This window comes from Erpetoichthys calabaricus, chromosome 7 (genome assembly GCF_900747795.2).
Source record: "Erpetoichthys calabaricus chromosome 7, fErpCal1.3, whole genome shotgun sequence".
NCBI classification, from domain to species: Eukaryota; Metazoa; Chordata; class Cladistia; order Polypteriformes; family Polypteridae; genus Erpetoichthys; species Erpetoichthys calabaricus.
In genome coordinates, this window is record NC_041400.2 from 122,035,896 (window position 1) to 122,054,617 (window position 18,722).

General features: G+C 38.5%; 1 protein-coding gene across 8 annotated transcripts in view; it reads left to right on the forward strand.

Moving 5' to 3' along the window:
* Positions 1 to 18,722, forward strand: part of pam (peptidylglycine alpha-amidating monooxygenase) — a 392,585-nt gene that overhangs the window by 196,272 nt on the left and 177,591 nt on the right. For all 8 annotated transcript variants that reach the window (XM_028805293.2, XM_028805296.2, XM_028805297.2 and 5 more), the window contains exons 5-6: positions 8,551 to 8,638; positions 18,078 to 18,169. In XM_028805293.2, coding sequence (XP_028661126.2) covers positions 8,551 to 8,638; positions 18,078 to 18,169 — 180 coding nt within the window. The remainder of the gene's footprint in view (positions 1 to 8,550; positions 8,639 to 18,077; positions 18,170 to 18,722) is intronic.

Sequence of the window (18,722 nt, forward strand, 5' to 3'; positions counted from 1 at the left end):
GCAGCAATAATGTGTTGTGACAGGTAAGAAAGCAATAGGTTTTATAATTGAAGGGTGGAGGTTGTGGGCCAGTGTGTAACAGAAATAGTATTTTCTCAAACAATTAGCAGCAGAGAGGTATAATTGCTCTACTTACAGCCAATTGCTACATATTGCAGTAATCAGAATTCTGCATAGTTCTCTTAGCTTTTTTAATATAGGTTGGTCTTCAGGAGGCACGGCAATCTGGGGCTGCCAGGGAAGTCCCTAAAATACTGGACCCCAGAAAGTTTTATTTGGCATTTGTGTTCAAGACTGGGACTCAGAAGTAATCCCAACTGTATGGTAAAATTCTGCTTCTATTAAATTAATTTATAAAGCGCAGTTTTTTTTAGTTAAATTGAACTTTGTAAAGAATCATACTTGATAAATAATGCAATTTAGCAAAAAACAAATGTATTCTCTACGTGTTTTGAAATGTAGGCCTGTATTCTGTTCTGATTACCTTAGCACATATTAGAGAATTGTGTTTGTATAAGTTCCATGAATCTTTGAATGTTAAGCCTTGTCACATTCATGCTGTATGCAAAGCATTTATTTATTTATTTATTTATTTGTCCTATTTCTTTTGCATTAGAATTATTTTTAGTAATCTCTTCAGCCGCTCTTGAGCAAATGTGTGGCATTACTCATCGTGATTATCTGTTCTGCTTCATAGCATTTTGTATCTTCCCCATGAATGGTTTTTGAGGGTTTATTAAGTCTATCATAGTGGAGATATGCAGACTTAAAAATCCATGTGAATCACTGCTATAGACATTTTCTGGAAAATGAAGCAGAGCTTTAAAGTTTGTGAGAATTTAAGGAAAGCATTGCAAAATCTGTAAAGATGGGCTTTTGACTGGTAATGCTTAAATAGTGTTTACGATTTATATTAAACAAGTAAATGAGCAATATATCTTTGTGATGTAATACAGACTTATTTCACAGATTATTTAATACATATGTGCTGTACAATGATATACTGTTATCTATTAAGTGGTCCTGCTGTTAATATAAAATTAACACTTTATGCTTAAATAAAAGCTGAATGATTTTTTAAATTCACTAAATATCCTGGGTAAAAATGTCTTCATTGTATTGTCTTAAGTGTTAGTTAGTTAATTAATGTAATTAATCAATTAATTATACTGCTTATTCTTAATACCCTAGTTTCTTGTCTATAAGCCGCGGCTTATCTAAGGAAAAAAGTTGTGAAAATGAAAAAATAGAATATCGGATTATACATAAATCCGGTTTATACAGTAATCCCTCCTCCATCGCGGGGGTTGCGTTCCAGAGCCACCCGCGAAATAAGAAAATCTGCGAAGTAGAAACCATATGTTTATATGGTTATTTTTATATTGTCATGCTTGGGTCACAGATTTGCGCAGAAACACAGGAGGTTGTAGAGAGACAGGAACGTTATTCAAACACTGCAAACAAACATTTGTCTCTTTTTCAAAAGTTTAAACTGTGCTCCATGACAAGACAGAGATGACAGTTCTGTCTCACAATTAAAAGAGTGCAAACATATCTTCCTCTTCAAAGGAGTGTGTGTCAGGAGCACAGAATGTCACATAGATAGAGAAAACAATCTCTAGCAAACAAATCAATGGTGCTGTTTGGCTTTTAATTATGCGAAGCACCGCGGCACAAAGCTGTTGAAGGCGGCAGCTCACACCCCCTCCGTCAGGAGCAGGAAGAGAGAGAGAGAGAGAGACAGAGAGAGAGTTTGTTTTTCAGTCAAAAATCAATACGTGCCCTTCGAGCTTTTAAGTATGCGAAGCACTGTGCAGCATGTCTTTTCAGGAATCAGCTTTACAAAAGATAGCAACGTGAAGATAATCTTTCAGCATTTTTAGACGAGCGTCCGTATCGTCTAGGTGTGCGAACAGCCCCCTTGCTCAATCCCCATACGTCAGGATCACAGATAGTCAGCGCAAGAGTGAGAGAAAAGTAAGCAATCTAGCTTCTCAGCCATCTGCCAATAGCGTCCCTTGTATGAAATCAACTGGGCAAACCAACTGAGGAAGCATGTACCAGAAATTAAAAGACCCATTGTCCGCAGAAATCCGCGAACCAGCAAAAAATCCGCGATATATATTTAAATATGCTTACATATAAAATCACAATTTAAATGACCGCTACGCGCGCATGTTGACTCGGCGACGCCCAGAGCAGAAAGAATATCTCACACTCTCTCCCCCCTTAAAGAAATTAAATGGGTGCGAGTGAGACCACTGACCTCCCTCCCTTCTATTAGTTATAGGTTATAGTACGTTCGGCTTATCCATGAGTCCGGCTTATCTATGATACGATTTTATTTTAAAAATTCGTATGATTTTTGGTCTCCGGCTTATACATGAGTCCGGCTTATAGACAAGAACCTAGGGTACATATTTTATTACAACTTTAACACTCTCACGTGGCCCTACAAAAGTTAACATTCTGTATTCAAAATTAAAATATGAATTATTTTTAGATTCAATGAATATCCCACATAAAAATATATACTTTTTCTTGTAGAATACATCTTTTAAATAATGTCAGTATTGCATGATAACTATTTTGTCTGCATTTCTTATCGGTAACCTGCTAGGATATGCTGGTTACAGCAGGCATGTCAAACATGCGGCCCGCAACAGAAATCTGTGCGGCCCGCATGACAGATCCTAGTTAGCACTAAACTTGTGCAAAATGATTACTATCATTTGTGATTGAATCATTCTGCATCTTTGGTGTTACTTACTGACTTTTCTTACTTCTGCCTTCTGACAAAAGCGCGTTTTCCCATGGCATTATGGTACGTCATCTGCTAGTATAGCAACGAGCCTTGTCCAAAGTTAATGAGCCACGACATCACAACTGAAGTGCTAGGCTGCAGCAGCCCGACAGCAGGGGCGGTCTTAGGCATGTGCAAACTGTGCACCTGCACAGGGCCGCCACGCCAATATATATTGAATAAAAAACAGAAAGAGAAAATTCTGTTTGCAAACATGTTTTTTGATGGCCTTTATATAAAAAAAAAAAAAATTTATATGTTACTTATATAAAAGCCACATCGAATGTTGTTGACCTATATTTATTTAGTTATCTTCCTACATTGTAAAGTTACAAGTAGACTGCAGAACCTCCTTTGTTTGATCAACATAGGCATGCTGACAAAGTACATGTGCAATGCCACTCCTTATTTATGACAGAGAGACAGCCAACAAAAGGGTATTTTAACTTTTTTTTTTTTCATCTTACTCACATATTGTTTACAGACATTAGTCCAATGAACAACACATTTTCTCTAAAACCCATCTTGGTAATGAACTCTCTGTAAACCAGGCATGTCAAACTCACTACCATTGGTGGGCTGCTTCGACTGCCATACGTGTGTCAGCGGGTCGCGCTGTAACAAATACTATTATACAAAGTTACTGTAGCTTTCTTTCCAATACTGAAACGTTTAAAGAAAAGCAATTTATTTCCATACAATCTCCGTACAACAGCGTACAATTAGAGTCTTAGTCTCTTAGCTAGGTCCTTATATTACTATATTACTAGGGGGCTCCGCCCCCTGCTCGCTTCGCTCGCCAACCCCTGGCGTTGGGGCATGATAAAGAGTGAGATGTATGAATTAGATATAGAATAGTGTGCAGGTTTGGATGATGCCTATATAATTAAAAAATAGAGTGTTTGGCATAGAGTAATGTTTTATTGGAATATTTCTTTGTATACAACATTAGTAGTAAAGATGGTGCCCTGTCCTTGAATGAGTCTTCCTTGGCATGGAGCATTTATAAGTTTAACTTTAACGTCAGATGAACGTCGAACACGTGAGAAGGCAACATAAAGTTGTCCATGTCCAAAAACGGGCTCAGAGAGGTAGATGCCAACCTTGTCCATGGTTTGTCCTTATGATTTGCTGATGGTCATGGCAAATGCAGGTTTAATGGGGAACTGTCGGCGTTTCAATGTAAAAGGTAATTCTAGGTCAGAACTCGTAAGGTCAATTCTAGGAATGAGAACAGTATTGTTAGCATGTGAATCTGAAAGAACTGTTGCTTGAATAACATTGTGTGTCATGGTGTTGACGACTAACCGTGTGCCATTGCATAAACCCTGTTTAGTGTTAAGGTTTCTTAATAGCATGATTATTGTTCCGTTTTTAAGGGTAAGGTTGTGTTGTGGTCATCCGTCCGGGTTAATAGTGTTCAAATATTCTATGGGGAAATTCAGATGTTCATTGTCGTCATCAGAGTCAACTTTGTCAGAGTTTAGAAAGAGCCGTGTCTCTCCAGGAAGTAATGAAATGACCTGGTTATTAATGTGATTAACATTAATATTTTTTGGACATAATATAGTGCGTTGTGTTAACCACATATGCGAAAGCAGTATGGGCCATTGCCTTTTGGTGGCCTGATATGTACTCCGGTAGATGCAAAAGCAAATGAACTATTGTAGGATCTAATGCAGTTCATAAAGTTTTTACTTTCAGGCACATCGTTAGTTAGAAGCTTCTGTAGATATTCAGGATATGAATGTAAAGGAGGCAGTCTAATCTGCCCCTTTTGACAACAACGTGTAAATTCATTATTTGTATTGCCAGTTGTTTCTTCTGTGAAGTTAAGTGAATGACAATGATTGCAAATGACATTCATTAATCCCAATGAATTTTCCTCAATAGTGGACTCATTATTGAAGGCGTTGTCAGCCAACTGGCGTAAGCGTTTAGCAGGTGTCTGGCGTTGATGTCCGCGACAGCCATGTTTTTCTTGTGGCGTTTGAGTGCCGCGTTGTTGCATGTCCATTATTTGTGACGCGCTATTTTTGAGTTTTAATTGATTCGCCGCCGCTTTGCGAAAAGTCCGTTTCAGTCTATGTCGTGCATTGTTTGTATCGAGCCTTGTCCGTTTTTGTATGTCGGTCAGTTGAGCTTTCTGCTTTTGGAGTCTTGCTTGCTTTTTTTCTGGCAGGTCATATGCGCGTTGTACACGTCTGCGTTCATTTATTCTGTCTCTTCGCTCCCTTTTTCGTATGTCTGAGACGCGAGCTCTTTCTTTTGAAATCGTGCTTGTTTCGATGCAGCACTTTGAGACGTGCGCTGTATGCGTCTACGTTCATTGTGTCTGTCCATTTGGGCACGTCTCTGTAACGGGGTTACTTGAGCTTTGCTTTTTTTGATCCGAGACATTTTTTCTCCCGGAGTTTCAGAAGCGCGTTGTATGCTCCGCCGTGTATTTTGTTGTTTCATTCGTGTTCGTGTGTTTTGTCCCGTTATCCGATCCGAATCATTTTGTACCCGTGACCGTGTATTCATGACTTGTTTGTTCCTCAGCGTGCGAAATATGGATAAGTAATAAGGAGGATCGCACTCACTGTTAATATGGAGCCTTTTCTGCAGTTGAACGGTTAATAGTGCTTTATTGTAAGGAGATCCACCTATGCTGCTTAGTGTGAAGGTGTTGAGATGACGTATGTTTAATATGGACGTTTCCTTTAGATATGTGGCTTTGGGTGTCACTTCTTATTGATGTGGGGGGGGGGGGGGGGGGTTTGGTGTTGCGCGAGCGTCTTCTTTCTTTTTGTGTTTCAGGGGCTTGTTGAATCCCCCTCTTTGTGTGTGTCCCGTCCGTTGCTTGTAGGGTGTGTTGGGTGGTTTTGTGTTCTTTTTTTTTGTGCTCCAGGGGCTTGTTAAATCCCCCTCTTGGTGTGTGTCCCGTCCGGTGCCTGTAGGGGGGGGGGGTTGAGCCTTGCTGTTGTGCGCGAGCGTCTTCTTTTTTTTTGTGTGCTAGTTTCGTGTGCAATGGGTTCCGTGCGGCGCCTGCGTTTGACTACTTTTTTCTGTGCCTTTTCCTTTTTTCTGTGCTCGCGTCGCCTCATTTCTTTGACTCCTTTTTTCTGTGGTCTTGTCCGCCTCTCACGGCCCCTCATCCGCCTCTCGCGGCCCCTCATTTCTTGGGGCACCCGCGCAGTACGTCTTTTTGCGGCTACGGCCCATGGCCGGATGTCCCTGCGTCCATCTGGTTTAGCATTCTCGGTTAGTAATATGGATATTCATTGCTTATATAGGAGTCTTACAGTGTGAGATCTATTTCTTTTGTCCCGACACTTGGCATCTCTTGTTAGTAACCAGTTCGTCAATATCAGGCTTGAAATCTTGTGCAGCTTTAACTTTTATGAGGGATGAAAGGTGCTCCACGGTAAGTCTTGAGCGATGTGGGGTTTTGGTAGCTTTCATTAACAAAAACAATTGCTCATAAAGGTAAGTGCTTCTGCACATAGGCAATACTCTCGATGCCAACTTAAGGATCTACACATACGAGGATGGCAGGTAAGCATACAAGCCTGGCACACCAACTTCGTTGTATTTAGCCTTAGAATCTGACTGCAGTTCAATCAATTCCATTTGGATATTCTCAGGCGCATTCTCAATGTTGTAAGAGTGTGGTGACATAAACAGCGGAAAGTCCTGTTCGTGTGAACTGAAATCACAAAAACGATCACTGAATTCATTGCTCAGTAATTCAAGTTGGAAAACAAATCCTCCAAAAATCTAATTTTACTTTACTAAGTTTACTTCAAGGTTTATATTGTAAAATAAGCTGATATGCAAAAAGCCCCCTGACCTACACTAATTTTACAAACTCAAAATCACAAAAATTTGTTAATAAACAACTCACCAACTTCTCGCGTCCACTTCAGATCTTCAGCTGTAGTCTGCACTAACTGTTCGTTACAATACTAGCACAAAATTACATAAAACTAGAGCAAAAAAACATGAAAACATGCGAGCTATTACTACACGTGATGGTCAGTTCTGCCCAGTGGCCAGTCTCAGCAGCCCAGCCAGTAGCGGCTCTAGGCTCGTGGTGGCCCTGGGCGGAGAAAGAATTGGTGTACCTTCGCCCGTCCGTTGTGGACACTGCATAGCCGCCTTGTGCTCATGACACGCTTCTGTATGTGCGTGTCCGTAACTTGAAAAGCAAGTGGCGGCCCATGATATTCTCATTACGGCAGAACGTTACAATACTACATATAGCTTACTGCTCTGACTCAAGCGATATTAGTAAACACAGCGTACTAATTAACAAGAAACACAATGTTTTTCGGCCACATTGCCGTCAGCTGTGTCGTTATTTTCTCTTTCTGTTTTATATTCAATATATATTGGCGTGGCGGCCCTGTGCAGGTGTACAATTTGCACATGCCTAAGGCCGCCCCTGCTACCAGGCTGCTGCAGCCTAGCACTTCAGTTGCGATGTCGCGGTTCATTAACTTTGGACAAGGCTCGTTGCTTTACTAGCAGATGACATTTCCGGTGCCATAATGCCATGGGAAAATGCGCTTTTGTCAAAAGGCAGAAGTAAGAAAAGTCAGTAAGTAACACCGAAGATGCAGAATGATTCAATCACAAACGATAGTAATCATTTTGTACAAGTTTAGTGCTAACTAGGATCTGTCATGCGGGCCGCACAGATTTCTGTTACATGCGGCCCGGGGGCTGCGTGTTTGACATGCCTGATGTATAGTATCCAGTGAAAGAACCTGTGCATTACATTCCTGTAGTGGTGGACTCACTTTCCATGACAGAGATAAGGAGCTTAATATAGAACACAGCTTCTGTAGATGAAGAGAAGCCGGTTGAGGTTGTCAGAGTATGAAGTTAGAATTCCTCCAGGGGCTTACAGCAACATTTTTACTAAGCATGGCCTACTAGCAAAAGATCTGCAGCAAACCTCCTGTAAACCGGAGACATTACAGCATATCTACTGTATCAAAAGGCCTAAAGGGAGATGGAAGAAGGTGGTGATGATAGGATGTCTTGGTCTGTTTAACTCTGCCTTCACCAAGGCAAAAGGATGGGGCAGAGGATGTAGTTTCATTGAGTGAGGGAGAAGTGGATATCTTAGGAATGGTGAAACATAACAGTTGAATAAATGACAACTCAGAATGTCCTGCAGCTCACACTGTTTTGAACAGCTTCTTTCCTGATTATTATCTCAAATTTTTGCATTAGTAGTTGTGTGTTTCTTTTAAGGGCCACACCGATCAGAGCTGTGAATAGTGTGTCTTTGCAGTGTTTCATAATTGTATTATGAAAATATATGAAATACAAAATGGTTTTCTTCTGAACAGTATGATAACACCACTGACGTACATACAATGAAGCTTGGATCACAATGGAAAGTGAAGTGTTGAAATATTACATTACATTTTTCAGGTTCTCTTTTTTTATTTGTTTAGGATTGCTTTGCAAATATCTTTTATGTATTTATTCTAAGTGTAGATTTTCTAATTAGGTGTCTTATGTTTCTTACATTCAAACTACTCACTCTGGTTTTAATCTTGGTTGGTCAGTTAAGCTGTTTAATTTTTCTCCAAAACTTGCATTAGATAGATAGATAGATAGATAGATAGATAGCATTACTTCTTCAGAGTGTATTTAATACTAATTGCACTTTGATTTCTAGTTTATATTTCAGCAAAATTAATTTTCTTGTTGTACTTTAAAATAACCAGACATATTTTCTCTTTCAGTTGATTTTCAGCCTCATGCAAGTATGGACACTGTTCATCACATGATACTGTATGGATGCAGATATCCCTATGCCACTGATAATTACTGGTATGTATTTTATATAATTGCCTATTACTGTAGTGTTTTTTTTCATAAAGCCTTCCTTGTTTTTGAAAAACTGAAAGCTGTTAAATAAATAACTGGCATCTTGTATTTCAATATTTATTACTCTTACGGACTTGGAAGAATAACACTACTAGACTTCACACTGAATATTATTAAACGTGTAAATGTAAACGCCTGCATCTTGGACCTTGCATGAATTTATTCCAATACAAGCATGTAGGAGGCATTATGCTTCCTGTTGAGTAGTATTGATTTGTTCAGACCAAACAAGAAAGTCAATGATTTCTATTTTAAAATGACATAGAGTCATTGTTTCAAAAACACATACAACTGAGGAGAAATTAATTAGATTTTTATAAAGTGTACCAGTAGTCAATCAAAACTGATTATAAGTAAATATACATAATAGGTGGGCATGTGTGTCTTTTTAGAGATGCTGTCTTTAGAAATGGCCTATCTCTCAATGAATGTTTTACTGTTAATATGTTTGATATAGTGTTAGATCTAGTGCTGCACAGTATATTCAAGTTAATCTACTTTGTTGTACGGTAGCTGAAGCTCTGTTATCAGAGATAGTAGAATAACGTTCATAGGTTGAAATCAGCAATAGGCCAAAATATTGTTACAATACGGTTGCTTATGAGAGTAACATGCTTGGCTTTGACTGGAAACACAGATGCATCTTGGCTCATACCATTTGGTCCCTTTCATGAAGATGAATTGTTTTCTTTGTTTTCTTCAAATAAGGATAGTTTAATTACTAGAGAGTCCTGCCAAATCCTCAGAAACAGGATTAACAATTTAATCTAGCATTATGTTTTCACAGTGACTCGGTTGTAATGCCTTTAAGCATCTCATTATCAATTAAAAATGTTTTTTTGTCGTGGTAGAGCTATTTTGTTTTCAGATAACTGTTTATTATATTTATAATTGGCTCTTTCAGCTATTCTCTCCACTGACAGGTGGATTGACTAAATTAAATTGACTTTATTTTATTTTAAAGTCAATTTAAATAATTTTTTCGAAATTTTTTTTCAAGGGCAGGTAGTCAGAAAATCATTTACTGAGTAAGACTGAATAATACTTGTAAAATTTGTAGTTTTTTCTTTCTATAAATTTTCCATGTGTGAGCAATTTTAGCTAAAATCATTTATTTGTTCCAGATCAGTTTTTCTCCCTTTTTTAACGTTTGTTTATTTGAAAGTGATTTCAATGTACGTGTAGCAGAAGAATGATATTCAGAAGTATTTATAAATTTCTGAAAGCTGCTGATAGCCTCCAAGAAGGAGAATGATTATGAGGAGAATAATTAAATGGTAAGATGTCAGTTATAAATAGTATTTGTGACATTGAAACCGACAAGCAACAGATATCATCTCACTTTTCTATCCAACATGTATGATATACCATAACATTCTCAAACCCACTTAATCCAGCTGAGAATCACATTAGACTAAAGCCTATTCTAACGACATCTGGTCCAAGGCAGGAACTAACCCTGGATGGCATTTATTCCATCGCAGAGTCGACTTGAATGGCAGCAGAGCTGACCAATGTGCGACCATATTACAGTTGTGGCCAGAAGTAAGGATTTGGCCCAGAAGCTGCTTGACAGCATGCCAGGGTGAATTGTAGAAGTCTTGAAGAAGAAGGGCCAACACTGCAAATATTGACTCTTTGCATAAATTTAATGTAATTGTCAATAAAAGCCTTTGAAACTTATGAAATGCTTGTAATTATAGTTCAGTATACCATAGAAACATCTGACATAAAGATCTAAAAACACTAAAGCATCAAACTTTGTGAAAACTAATACTTGTGTCATTTTCAAAACTTTTGACCAGGACTGTACATGCACTAGTTATGTACAGTAAATATGTGAGTGGGATATCATATCTAATATTCTCATAGCAGAATAAAATACAATAAGTAATTATTAATTTTGAGCAGAGAAACTCAGTAGAGCATTTGCCACAGTGAATATGCTTGTGTTCACAGGTGTATTTTGTTCAGCAAATATTTTTTTGGAAATTCACCTTGGGCAAAAATTTTTCCCAGTGCCTTATGATGCAAGGCCAGCTTGACATCTCACAAAACTGTAACAGCCATGAGCAGAACTGTCATGCAGGCCCAATGAAAGATCGTTCCTGACATGACCTGTTCAGTGCTTCAGTCGGATTTCCTTCCTGCTGTGCTAGGTCGTAACTGCCACCAGTGGATAATGTGTTGTCATTGTAGGTTTGCAAGTGGGTTGCAGTGTATTTGCTTATGTGACCAACAGCATTGTGCGATATGGTTGACAGGGCTTAGGTTGAAGATTGCCCCAAATACTATATTTGTTGGTGATAAGGACCTTTTAATGAATGATTCTATGAGGTATGCTTTATTTATTGAATACAATGAAATGACTTACAGACTGTTTTTCTATATAGTCTCCTGCCACTGCAATCCACTTGTTCCAGTGCTCAGGAAGCTTCATAATCCCCGAAGAGTAGAAGTCTTTTGACTGCATATTGACCCATTCTTGCACAGCATCAATAACCTCCTCATTCGGCTTGAATTTCTTCCCTCCTAAAAATTCCTTAAGTGGACCAAAAAGATGATAGTCCCTCTCTGAATGAATTGCACCAGTCATACACTCTAGACTGAGAGAGACACTCATTCCCAAAGTGTTTTTTAGTCTCGAATAAATCTGAGATGGAATAACTCCTTCATTTGTCAAAAATTGAATAATAATGCGCTGCACAACACTACTGTGCACCTCCGACATGTTGATTACAACAGACAGGAAGGGGGGAAAGAGCAGCTAGCGCTACTAATGACAAGTTCATATATACATGTGTTTGTCTAATGCAGTGCTTCCCAACCTCTCCCAAACCATGGCACCTTTAGTGATCTTTTCAGCTAACGGCACCCCTTCACTCTGATATGTAACTACTCAAATTAACAATTTAATCTTAACTCATCAGTTGAGTAGAATGAGATTCCTATTTTTATAAGGCGTACCAACTACACATTTTTGCATTTACAAAGGTAACAAAAATAAATTGCCAGTAAACCAGTCTCAAATGAAAACGTTGCAATTTGCTTGGAACCATGGCTTCATTTGCAAGGATATCACCACACAACAAACATCGCGGGTGCTGAATACCTTTTTTGTCAACAAATGTAAACCCATAATTCAAGTAACTGCCCTGATAGTATTGTGTTTTCGTTTTTGCAACTTTACTGCTCCCCGCATTATCATTTTCATTGAGGTTGTTGATGCTGCTGTTGTTTTTACGTTTACGACTTTCACTACAGTCGGCCATTTTCGACGCAAAAAAAAAAACAGACAGCAGGAAGCAACGTCACTTACCCTGTGGCAAGTAAGTAAATTAGAGCTAATATTTATTAATTCGTCAGACTGCAGTTGAAATAGGACTGTATTAAAGCACACAGGTAGCATGACTTCTTTAGTCTTGAGGTGTAACTGGTATTATTATTATCAGTTCAAATCATTTTTTTTTATGTTCTGACACCTGGCAACGTCACCCTTAGTCCGTGCTCACGGCATACCAGGGTGCCGCGGCACACGGGTTGGGAAGCACTGGTCTAATGAGTTACGTTTACCTTGCACTATTTATAAGAACAGAGCATGGAAATTCCTGTTTATAACTGAACACCCCTCGTATTATTTCAGAGATTTTCTAAATTGATTCATAATTTTTCACACCTACATTGCACAGGTTTTAGTTGTTAATAAAGCATTCAGTGAAAATATACTGTTTTTTTCTCTATGCTGTACACTTCACCTCATCAGTTTCTCTGTAAGTGACTACTTATTCTAGTATGAAATTGTCTAAATCAGGTAATGCTATGTATAGTCTTAAGCCCAGAGATATGAAAATTGTCTTTTACAAATACATTACTTGATAGTTTGTTCTTTATTGCAATTACTCTTGGTGTGAGGAAGTGGTTTCTGATTTACATTTTGAATGAATTTCTCCATATTTTCCATTGGTGTAGTCAAGTAACTTATTTTCTTTTTAGCTGATAGTTTTACTACTAAGTATGTGGGGAAAAAACCCAATAAAAAGGCATTAGAGGATATTTACATCACTAAAGCAATGTCCAGAATAGTTTATTCCAGTTTGAAAAAAAACATATAGAGAGAGACATAATAGAAAGTCCTGGAAGAAAATAATTTGTAGAAAGTCATGAAAGACTACATTTCCTTTGTGTTTATAGGAAGATAGTTTGATGCAACAAAACTGGATGAAGAGTATTCATGAATCAATAACAAAAACTTAGACAAGATTTTTAGAGTCTGAAAGGGAAGATCTAGTGGTTACATTGTAGATACCACAGTCTTAGACTGAAACAGTTAACTTGCTGAGGTACACTAATTTTCAGTCAAAAATGACAGTAGATTGGTTTATTTTGTACTTCTTAAAGCAACCCCCCTATTTTCCCACAGGTGATAAGAAATCCATATATGGGTCATGCTGTCAGAAAAAGAATAGACAGAGAACTAGGAGGAGCCAGGTCATAAAAAGAGAGAGTCAAAAAAGATGCTAAAGTGGAATTATGAGCTTTATGATGCTACAGTTTGATGGCAATCCAACTGTGCTGCAAATGCAGAGTTATGTTTACAAAGAGATGAAGACATCAATCAGCTGTAACACACAGGTAAAGCTATAGTTGAGTCCAAGTGAGCCTGAGACCACTGAATCATAAAGGATCATTTCATGTCTGCTTACAATATTTAAATAGACGTTGCTGTTATTTCTGATGGAATGCTGAAACTGTGGGTGAATAATTTTGAAAATTGTTAAACTGACTGAAGCAATTTCGCTGTCATATGCCCTACTTAGCGAAAGCTGTTTATTGCAGTTTTGCATTTGCTAGAATCGATGTATGTTGCTGCTCTTGTCCTGAGATTTGTGACATTGTAATGTAGAGGATACCTCATTTATATTTCAAGAAGGATCCCAGATTTGAAGGAAGCCCTAATGCCTCTCCTGAGGAAAAATTGTATAAAAATGTGTTTTCATTACTTTCTCAAACAGTGCAATCACAGACACAATCCACAGAAATGGCAGATGGGAAAGAACCATTCAACCAGACTAATAAAATAGTAAACAATTTCAGTAGGTGTAAAATCAAGCCATTTTTCGTCGTACTGGGATTTAAATTTTAATTTAATTTTATGTAAATGCAGCAGAAGAAGAGATGCCATTTTTTATAAAATGTGCAGGCATTTTCCTTAGATATATGCTAATGAAAGTCGATGACAATGTTTGCATTTTGTCATATAGAGACCATCTTAATCATTAAGTTTCATTGTCTCTAACTCATTATGTCAGACTTCAATATTAAGTCTGAGGATTTTCATATCCTCGGTTCTTACTGCCCGTTTATTACAGAAAATGTCCTATTATTAATAATGTGTCTTGCAAAGCATTATGGCAGAGTTCTTGTCACAGTTTAAACATAGAAGTGTCATTCTAGAGGAAAAGGGAAAGAGAAACAGAAAATAACTTAGACTTAATGAGGTAAAATTGAAGGAAAGACTGAGAGATATACTAGGACATAGAACTTCTGCCAATTTTTTTTTAATAAAGTACAGACAGGAATTGTCCACATTATGTGTTACAGTTGTGGTCTGCATTATAGAGATTCCACATAATTTGCCTTGATTTAGAGCCTAATAGCAGGATTTAGCTTTGGAATTGTTTTTTGTAAACTTTCTGAAGAATTTGTAGCATTGCAAACCACTAAATACATTTACAGTATTTTCCTGTAGGTTAGCTGATGATGAATTTGTTTAACTTCAAAAATGTAGTATCAAAACACTTTTGTATAACTCCTTATATTCTTACGTGTTAAGTGAACAATGGTATTATCTCTGACTATCAGTTCTGAAAATACAGGTTTGTTTTGCAAAACTAACTTGTTTCATTATAACATGATGATTAAAAATTGATTCACACTTTTTTTTTTAATTAACACACTAATGAATAATGCTGCCTATCTTCTGCATGACACTTCCTACTGCACCTTTAGCCAGCAGCTTATTTCATCATTGAGTTCTAATTAGTGCCACTGGAGCTGTTTTTTTGCAATTGGCCATCCTAGTATAATACCTTCTCTCCTATAATGTCCCTTTTCACCCTAGCCAGTTATAACAGACACATTAGCATAGGAACAGTATTTCTTTTATTGTGTATAATAGTTGTGGTCCTCACAACTATGTAATAGTCTGTACTTTGTTGTTTTTTAAATGTTTTCTTAATTAATGTTGCTGCTGAAGCAAGTGAGATCTGTATGTTGGTGTGACGATGCGGGTTCTACTCCATGCTTCCATCTAGGCTTCTGTGGAGCTCTTGAACCCGACACCGTCGGTAATGTTAGTGATGAGCTATGCAGTGAAGACATCAACAATGAAGCAAGGGGATGGTGCAAAAAGTGCAAAGTGCTTTTATTAAAAACAAAACCAAAAACAGTGTCCAAATAAATAAGTTCAGTGTCTCAAACAGTTCTTAAATAAATAATGCATTAAAACAGGTGAACTGTGGAGGTTAACATCTAATAAATAAATCCTTTTTAAAACAAGGTTAAAACAATGGCTGGAAGCAGTCTTGTCTTAAAACTCCGGTGCTTTCTTCTTTCTATGTGCGGCTCCCCTGCTTCTTCCATATGGGCCCCGCAACACAGAGGTCGCCGTACCAGCAAATGCAGCTCCCTCCTATTCTGGTCCGGTAGCCTCCAGGCTATGTAAGGCTCCAGCCAGACCGAGATTTGGATTCCTTCCCCGGCAGCCAGGGCACTCACGCTGGGGCTCATCACGCCCAAAGCCTCCTCAACTGCTGCTCCCTTCAACAGCAAGTCATCTCCTCTGAGCAGTTTTGGGGAGCTCAAAGGTCAAAGTGAACTTTATTGTCATCTCAACCATATACAAGTATTCAGATAGATAAAATTGCGAAGCTCCGGGTCCACAGTGTAACAGCATGATGTGCAAATAATAAATTAAAAATAGAATTACAATTTAAGCTGGAGTGACTGCTTCAATCTGCCCCCCCGAGAGTTGGCCAAACACTTCTCCAGGGCTCTCCTACCAGCTGTATTACCGTCAGTAACCTCAAAACTGCTCAGCTGCAGTGACCGCTTCAATCTGCCCCCCAAGAGTTGGCCAAACACTCCTCCAGGGCTCTCCTACCAGCTTTATTACCATCAATAAACCTGCTTTCGCTCTCATGCTCACGCACCGACTTTCTCCTTCCTGACTGCTTCTTCTCCATTAACCTCCATTCCTGTTCTTTTCTTTTTTCTCACTTCCCTATCCACCTCACGCTTCTACTATATATTACAGGAACATGGATCAGGTGTGGCGATTAGCAGGTCCCGGCCTCAATTACGGAATGCAGACGACTCCTCACCAGTGCACTTAAGCGAGGACCGCCTGAATCACGAAACTCCCGGGAACCACTCCGGCCACACTACCACACCCCCTCTAAGCTGGCCTTTTCAATTTGAGCTGTGGACCCGCTACACCACAGTCGGTCTGTCTGTTTTAACCAGAGGTGAACAGATACTCCAACAATCAGGCTGTTTACATTGATTGAAAGACTCCATCAATACTAAGATGCATTCCAATATCAGATATATTAAAATATAAGAAAACAGGTCACGTTAGGTTGGGGAGCATGCACTGGTATATAGCTTATTGCCACACCCACCACACAATAAAAGAGCCCAGGATCCTGGTTGACAATCCCCCAGGCAGACACGCGGTCCAGTCCCACCCTCCAGAAATGACCATCTATCTGCTGCAGCCAGGTGTTACGTGGGCGTCCCCTTGGCCTGGTACAACCACTCGGTCCTCAACAATGAGAATCCTGCGAGCTGAATTGGCCACTGGGAATCGTGCCACATGGCCATAGTGCTGTAAGTGATGCTCCCTCACAATGCAAGTAATGTGCCTCATTCGGGAATCCAAGAGCAATTGCTCATTCAACACAAAGGCAAACGAGCGGTACCCAAGGATTCTCTGAAGAGACACAGTACCGTAGAATCCAGCCTTTGTCTCAGGTCACTGGATAGCGTCCATGTCTCACAACCATATAACAAGACAGGACTCTAAAGACTTGGACCTTCGTTGTTTTGCATAGATTTCGGGAGTGCCACACACCCCTTTCCAGCGACCTCATGATGTGACGATGTGGGATCTGCTCCATGCTCCCTTTTTGCTTTTGGGAGCCCTTGAACCCGACACCGTCGGTAATGTTACCAATGAGCTTGGCAGTGAGGCACAACAAATGGAGCAAGGAGATGATGCAAAAGTGCTTTTATTTAAAACAAATCAAAACAAAACAACAGTGTCCAAATAAATAAGTGCAGTGTCTCCAAAATCTTTTAAATAAATAATCCAATATAAACAGAGGTGAAAAGTGGAGGTTAAAATCCATTAGAAAAACTGTTTAAAAAAACAACGGGGTTAAAACAAGGCTGGAAGCAGTCTCTTATTAATCCAAAGCACGGTGCCTTCTTTTTTTACCTGCCGGCTCCCCTGCTTCTCCCATCAGGCTTCTCAACAGGGGAGTCGCTTTTTCTGCAGCTGATCTTCTCTCCACTCAACTGGTCAGGAGGCTTCCCGATCCCTTGCTTCGGTTGCGCTCCCTCCAGACCGAGACTTGGCTTTCCCTCAATGGCCAGGACGCTCTTGTTGGGGAATCCATCACCCAAGCCTCCCGACTCCCGCTGTTATCCACTGTCCATGAAAGGGTGTGCAGATTCATTCACAAACACTTACTCATGGATGACAGGCTTAGAGTTGCTAATTTTCCAAACATGCTTGTCTTTTAGAAGTTGGAGGAAATGTGTAACCAGAGAAAAACTATGTAGACATATAAAGGACCTTCATATAGTGTCCAGGCCGGAATTGCGAGACCTACGACTCTGTGCTAACCACTGCACCTTTGTTCACAATTATACTATTAAATTTAAAGTGTACCACTAATTAGACCGGTTCAGAGCTCTGTATATATTTACAAACAAATATTTAAAACACATGGATACAGTAATTATATACTGTATATGCATTTTAATATTTTGCTGCCTTCAATGTTCTTAACATTCTCAGTTTTGTTAATTTAGGTAAATGCGAGCATAATACAAACTAAACTAATGCCAGTTGTTTACTGAGAAAATCAGAGCAGAACTTAAGCTTATGTGTTACATAAAGCACATCTACTGTATAACTAATAGATGTATTTTACTTTAGAGCATATTATAGCCATTGACTCTGAAAACTTACCTTGATTTTTTAGGAGAATTTATGGATATTATACATTCTGTGGTGATACTACATTCTGAACCATAACTTAAAAGAGTTACTGGTAAATGCATCACTCCTTTTATTTTACTATCTCACTAACAGGGACTGTGGTGGCATTGAAGGAACTTGTAAAGACACTGCCAATATTATTTATGCTTGGGCAAGAGATGCTCCTCCAACCAAACTACCCAAAGGTATATTTTTTTTTAATTATTGTTTGATGGAGCAGAGTGTAATGAATCTTTGTTTTTTGTTTATGTGCTTTAAATTTTAATTAAATAGCAAAAACCTTTCAATAAATGTAATAAGTAGACATTTGAAATATTGCAAATGCATTGAAATATAAATTGTGAAATAATTAATTTTCTATTTTGTAAAAGTCTAATTTTTTTTCATGGAAGTAAAATTAAATATTGTGAGATTAAGTGAGTTATTCAAATCTTGATTTATTTATTGTTTCCACAAAATGTAAAAAGCAAATGTAAAAGCATTATACACTTGGGAGGACTTTAGCATATAGTCTACCTTATATGTTTGTAAGCGAAAGAACACTGTGACTGACGTGGGTTTTTAGTAACTATTCAGCCTTTTCCTTTTTCACATGTAGTAAGTAGTATTTTATTAGTGCCTGAAATGGTTTTTACCCTAGAATAAAGGTTGATTTTAAGTCTTACCCTACATTATTGTTGTACATTGTTTTGAGTGATTTACTTACTTACTTTAATTTACTTATTTACTTTTTTGGCT